Here is a 6,904-nt window from a genome sequence, read left to right on the forward strand (position 1 = left end):
TATATGGTAGTGTTGTTAAATCGGTTGAAAATCGATTCATTGGTAGAATCCGTTTAACAACTTATGATTGGCCAATAATCAAATCTGTATTACAACAAATTGTCTTAAATTCATTTCAATGGAGCACAAAATTTTATGCAATGACCATCTTTGCTAGCCAAGGTTTTCTGATCTGCACCGCTCCTCATGAGCCGTTGGCATATCGTGCTATTAAAAGTTGAGATTTTTTTCCTGGATATTGATTGGGGTTTACCAAAAGTCCAAAACCATTCGACTAATCAAAAAATGTAAAATATATCTAACTGGCAATGTTTTTGTACTGTTTATTCACTAGTGTCTCCAACACGAATAGTTCAAAACCCTTATTTTTCTAGTCTTTCTGTTTCAGCCTTCACGATCATGTATCATTCAATACTGCCATAATAAGTACACCTGACTGTGTATCAACGGTGACATGCACTCGTAGATTGAGAATTTACCTCCCCCTGTCTTACACCCTCCTAATGAATTCAATCTAAATTTATTCCTATTTATTGAATACACTGTCAGGGCATTAAAATGTTTTGTTATACTTTCATGTTAAATACTGAAATCTGATTGGTTAAGACGCAGTTCATAATTCGTTCTATTACCCTCAGCGCTAGCAACGCACTTAGCAACGGGTAACATTACAAATTGTTACATGCGCAAAAATTATGCGAATACAGTTCGCTGTAGAATTCACGTTATTCCTATATAAAAGCAGTAAAATTTTCTTAAAAATTAAGACATTCAGTATAACAAAATAAATAGTGCCTGTTTGGGAGGATAACAGTTGAAATTGACACCCCTAAAACCATTGTCAACCTCCGCTTCGCGTCGGTTGACAATGGTTTTCTCGGGGTGTAAATTTCACCTGTTACCCTCCCAAACAGGCACTATCTATATAATTCCAACCTGTCAGTATCAATGTCTATGACTCTATATAGAGGCTGCCATAACTGCACAAGGTACGTTAAAGTGTGGCATCTTTCATTACTAGGCTGATTTGAAAATAGGATAGGAGATCATGTGATGAAAAAAAATTCCAACTTTTGATAGCACGAGTTTTTGACTTTTGACACTCCCCCTATATTTACCTGTGTATATGTGGGGTGACTGCTTGCTGAGACTGTGTTGTTTTCATTTATGTCCATACCCTGGTCAACCACAGGGGTCAAAGGACATCACCATGGTGACACCTGTTTAAAAAAAAAAAGAAAAAGCATGAGCATGCATGGTGTTAATTAAATTATCTTTTGTCCCTCTATTGTTTTATAACAATGTGAAAAACTCCAAGATATTTCATTATTAACCATTGATTTCAATCAGACACCAGAACAATAATTATCAGAGAATGTGTTTAAAGAACAGAACTTTTGGAATCTTTTTTTTTAAAAGCATGTATTTACAACACAAAAGTATTTATGGATATTGATATTTTAAACAAATGTGGAGTAATTTGAGCTTTTCTTTATTTGGAGGTAATGGAAACATAGGACTCCGTGGTTTTTCAACATAAAAATCCATAAGAAAACCAGTCTACTAAATGAGTACTTGCATCACACTTTGTTATATAATATCTTTTGTTCTCTTGAATTGCATGGTTTTTGAGCACTGCCAGTATCAATTGAAAAATACAAACATGACAAAGTGAGTGCTTTCACAATGTTTTCTTAAAATCATAATGATTTTTCCTTGAATAAAGTTTTAACATGTTTAAAGTAAGACAAAATAGCAGGCACATAAAAGATTGCATAATAGCAACAATATAACCAGTATCTTCAATACTTATAAACCTGTGTTGAAAATCTTTTGAGATCTAATCTTACATTGTATTTAATAGTGCTGGCCAATAACAAGAAATGGAAGCTGCATATATATAGAGTTCACAGATGGTGAGACTTAACAGCTTTCGTGTAAGTAAACATCACTTAGTCTATCATATACACATGTATATATACATAAACACTTGTATATCATCCGTACACTGTATAACATCCCATGTCCATGGTTTTCCGCCACAAGAAGCAAATACATGTAGTTGGTGCTTATTATTTGGAATGGAGTTAATAGCTTAATAAAATTTGATACCCAACTTTTAAATATCTTCATTTCTATCTCAAAAATCACTTTTGAGTTTTGATGAATCGGTTTTATTAGACGGGCACAATTTTATTTGTTATTCATTTAAAGAGAATTAAAAATGAAAGAAAGTTATTGGTTAGTTTAATATTCCATCATAAAATTTTCTTTGAAGCAGTCAGGAGAAAATCTTTGTAAATATCTTACAAAAATGATATTATAATGACATAAGTAAGAATGTCCAGTATCCTGCCCCCTTTTAACTCTTTGCGGCCGAGCATGTTAAGGCTTCCCGATGGGTTTTACAGCGATGTGTAGAAAGTCACTTGTCTGTACTTCATATGATATGACGTCATAATGAACTTTGATGTCACGATCTGCATTCCTGACGATAGTTTAAGGGAATGTATCTTAACATTAAAAGTGAATTCTGTGAAACCAGTATAAATCCGCATGTTTCCTTTACAAAGATGCTGCCGTTAATGCTAGACGTACAGAAGTCATTCATATTACAGTAAAACACGGTTATAGCGAACACGCTTATAATGAATTGACGCTTTCAGCGAAGCGAATTTCATTCCCAAAGTCTCTATTTCATGTTGTAAACCTGACGGATATAACGAATTACGCTTATAACGAAGTTAAATTGGCCGTCCCTGGGACTTCGTTATAAGCGTGTTTTACTGTAATAATCTGTATCAAATAATCGGCAGTTTTAAAGCTTCATTTTAAGTAAAAGGCTGTTTATAAACTTAGTCTAGTGCTTTGGAGACTCTCCCTGCTACGAGTAAGCAACTGAATGAAGAAATTTAAATGCATGAAACAACCAGCTTGGCGCAGGTGAAAGATCAACACAATTTTAGAATATTTTACGTAAAATTGGTAGAGAATATAAGTACCAATGTGAATCGTGCTTGGAAACCTACGGATTTACCCCAATTTTTTGTAAATTGCTTTTGATTACTAAAAATGTGCATTATTTTGATGATTTTGTGGAATGTTTCAACAATATCTTCCATAAACAAAAAATCTATTTCAAGCCCAAGCAAGAACTTCAAGGTATATGACATAACAAACGATTTTTCTTAAAAATATTTTTGATTTAATGTCATTAATCACCTGCGCCGATGCAATTCAAAAAGATCATTTGTGATATTAGGATTACAAAGTACATATAACGTCACAAAAATGCATCAAATATAATGTTTAACATCGTTGTCAATAAATGTAACAGAGATTCTAAGAAATACTCCCAGTCAAAGTATTTTTGCGATGATTCAAAAAATATCGTTTTCCAGCAGTATTTTAGCGCCGGGACGCCTTAACATTGCTGCGTTGTCCATGTTGTCACAGTGGTAATGTACACTGTAAATGGAGGGAAGAGATAATGACACCAGACCAGGATTTGAACCTGGGCCCCTGAATCTCTAGTCAGGTGCTCTACCAACAGAGCTCTCTTATGCCAGTGTACACTCCTGTCCGTGATGAACTCAATTCTATTGTGACCGTCAGACCGGTTCGAATACCAGCTCCAGATAGCGCAGCTGGAAGACCACGATTAGAGATTCAGGGGGCCCAAGTTCAAATCCTGGTTGGGTCAGCTGCCACTTTTGTGTGACCATTTGTAGATACATATACATGTATTTTATTTTTTACATTATAAAAAGAGTTTGATAACTCATTAATATGTACACATTTGAACAGTATTACATAAGCCTTAAGGACCATTTGTAAATCAAAGAGGCAGAAATTTAAATTTGATATTTCTCTACTTTTTTATCATAATTTACACAAACATATTTGTGAATATTAAAAATGCTGCATGTTAACAATGTGGAGTTTAATCAATTTACCTTCTTTTTTTAATATCCCAATTATTAAGTCACTAGGGTATCATTCATATAATCACTATTCAAAATTATATACAATGTTAAATGTAAGAGTTAAGATAGAATGGGAGATGGAGGTGGCTAATCAAGTTATCAAGTTATTTATTCCAAACACATGTGAATAATTTATGTATAAACAAGATCCTATGTACAAACACATGCATTATTTCCAATCAATATACAGTAATCCGATACCTATGATCTTCAGGAATAACGTATGAAAGACTCATGTTTATACATATATATGAAAATCACAATGAATTATTATAATACACATTACCCATGATATAAAACAGAAAATCAGCATCCAAGCCATCACTGTTATTATAGTACAACTTTTAACTCTATGAGAACGTACCTACGGATCCAAATCTGCCATCTTGGTGAAAAATAATAGATGTAGAACGTATTGATTGATGAAACTGAACAAAGAATAAAACAATCACAATAAAATGGCACTCAAGACGACGTTTAAATCTTCCAGGAGCACTATTCCCTATCACCAGAACGTTCTATCCATACGCCATCTTGGAGGATACTTATAATAATGCAATACGGTGCAGGTATTGATTATGATAATTACCATCAAAGGGATGTCACTCTAACAGCATCGCGGATAATTGCAGCATCGATTTTTTTAGTATAAATACACAACTTCTCCCTGGTGATCTTTAACCTTATTTATGATAAAGGTAATACCATGTACCATATGAAGTCTCAGAGCTGTACGAATGAAGCTGTTATGATAAAAATAATAAGGAATCGGTAAAAGTCTAGAGTTTCCTCAGCAACCGGAAGTCTTTTCGTCGGAGGTTTCGGCGGGAAAATATAAACCATGGTTTGGTGTATTTTAACAAGGGGAATAACTTGTTAAGAGAGAGAGAAAGAGGGAGAGAGAGATTTTGACCTGTTGACTAGACATGTATATCATGTATGCAGGCAGGTACGTTGCATCGTTATTGAAAGGGGGCAGACTCATCCAATCTGACCCCCACCCAAGCTGTAGCAATTTATTAGGAGCGGATCAAAGATCTAGAAAAAAAATATGGATTCGCGCCTGCGGGTTTCAGGGTTTATCACATGCATGCAAAATATAAAATATAGTGGGAGACCAAACAATCTTGACAAAAAAAAAAACACTTAAAATTCACTTTAATTTAATTTATACATAAGCTCATTATTTAAAAATTCATATTGGGACGCATGATGTTTATAACTATCCTCCTATCGATCTTACTATCGCATTGTCTGAAAAAATATAAGGGACTAGTTCCTTAAAAGTTATAAGTTATAATCAGAATAAAGAATGGTAGTATAATCAGTGTAGCTTCACTGTTCCAAATAGTTGATGCTGTGCACATCTCTATAAAAAAATCCAAAAGGTTATAACAATCGTATAATACATTAATGTATTAATTTGTGACTGTATTTGATTTGAGCATAATAAAAGAAAGTGGATTGTATTGCACAGATTTATTCTCTCTTCATTTTCTTTTTTTCATTTATTAATTCTTGTTGTCTATGCCTCATCTGTTTAAAGATCATTTATTTTCAGGCGGGGGGGGGGGGGGGGGGGGTTGCAATTAATGCATAGCGCTACACAAATATTCAAACGATCTATTCATATCTTAATTATGGCGATTTTTTTTTCAGGCTCATTGTAAAAACACCTGCAAATTGCATTCATGTAATTTATAATAATATGTCATGTAGGCCCTACTTAATGTTCTGCACTCTGAATTAGAATTTTTTTTTTTTTTTTGGAAAACCGCTGTAATATTTGATAATTTAAGATTTGATAAGAAATCATATATTTACATTTATGCCATAGGTATTTTGTTTGAACACATTTGCATCGTTTATAAAAATGGTGAAGACTTAAATAGGCCGTATAATTTGCGTTATAAAATCTAATGGTAAAACAAAAGGAAAGCGATTTCGCAATATAGGTCAATATAACGGGCACTTGACACAACACACCAGCGATATTAAGAAATAATGAATTTAAAAGATATTATCTAGAGAGTCATGGCTTTTAAAATATGAAAGATCAAAACATTTAATTTATTGACAGAATCTGACTGAGCATATATATACAAGCACATTCAGTGTTGTAGTAATTGCTATGGAAATGACGTCACTTCCTGCTAATTTCGCAAACTTGTAAATAAAGGTATCAGGAGAAAACGTACCCAAGAGAAAACGTACCCAGGAGAAAACGTACCCTATCTCTAGGGTACGTTTTCTCCTGGAGAAAACGTACCCGGGTACGTTTTCTCCAAGAGAAAACGTACCCTATGAAAATCATAATTATACTACTTAATAGTTTTTAATACTTTTAAATACTATTTTCATAATAAATATACAGAAATGTAAGAGTTTTATAGATATATGAATTTAATACTTTATAATTTTAAAGGGGTTGGACATATATATGTTATATATATATGCGTCGGAAGCAAATTGACTGTTCAATGTTACATTTCGTAGTAGTTTCCATATATATGAATCAAACAAATATTTAAAAGACTTCAGTAGACTTGGTTTTATTAAGCAACTTTGTTAAAAAAAAATGTTAAAAATAACGCGAAATCGACTTCTTGACATACTCATCATTTAGTTCTCCAAATGAGATTGCAATAAACACTTATTATTTAACGGTTTCGTTTATGGTGTATTATTTGTCGACTAATTAAACTGCTCAGGCCATGTTCGTGTATGTGTATGTTACAAATTATTGTCTTAATAATTTAAGTACGTGATTATGCATTTAAAAAAAAACCAACAACAAATGATACAAATATTCATTGTATATTTTATTTTGTTTCATTTAAGAATATCTATGAAAACCATTATTTATTATTTTCATAGGGTACGTTTTCTCTTGGAGAAAACGTACCCGGGTACGTTTT

The 6,904-nt window shown here is 33.0% G+C and overlaps 1 protein-coding gene across 2 annotated transcripts in view; it reads right to left on the bottom strand.

Annotated features, from left to right (window-relative positions):
- Window positions 1-4,605, bottom strand: part of LOC128171195 (uncharacterized) — a 32,355-nt gene extending 27,750 nt beyond the window's left edge. Inside the window, exons 1-2 of one of the 2 annotated variants that reach the window (XM_052836918.1) lie at window positions 4,351-4,605; window positions 1,119-1,220 (exon numbers count right to left, since the gene is read on the bottom strand). In XM_052836918.1, the coding sequence (XP_052692878.1) occupies window positions 1,119-1,175 (57 nt within the window). In that variant the 5' untranslated portion in view covers window positions 1,176-1,220; window positions 4,351-4,605. Of the gene's footprint in view, window positions 1-1,118; window positions 1,221-4,272 lie in introns of both variants that reach the window. The other variant, XM_052836919.1, reaches the window with a different exon arrangement.
- Between the last annotated feature and the right edge of the window lie 2,299 nt (window positions 4,606-6,904).

The sequence above is a fragment of the Crassostrea angulata genome, chromosome 2 (genome assembly GCF_025612915.1).
Source record: "Crassostrea angulata isolate pt1a10 chromosome 2, ASM2561291v2, whole genome shotgun sequence".
Lineage (NCBI taxonomy): Eukaryota > Metazoa > Mollusca > Bivalvia > Ostreida > Ostreidae > Magallana > Magallana angulata.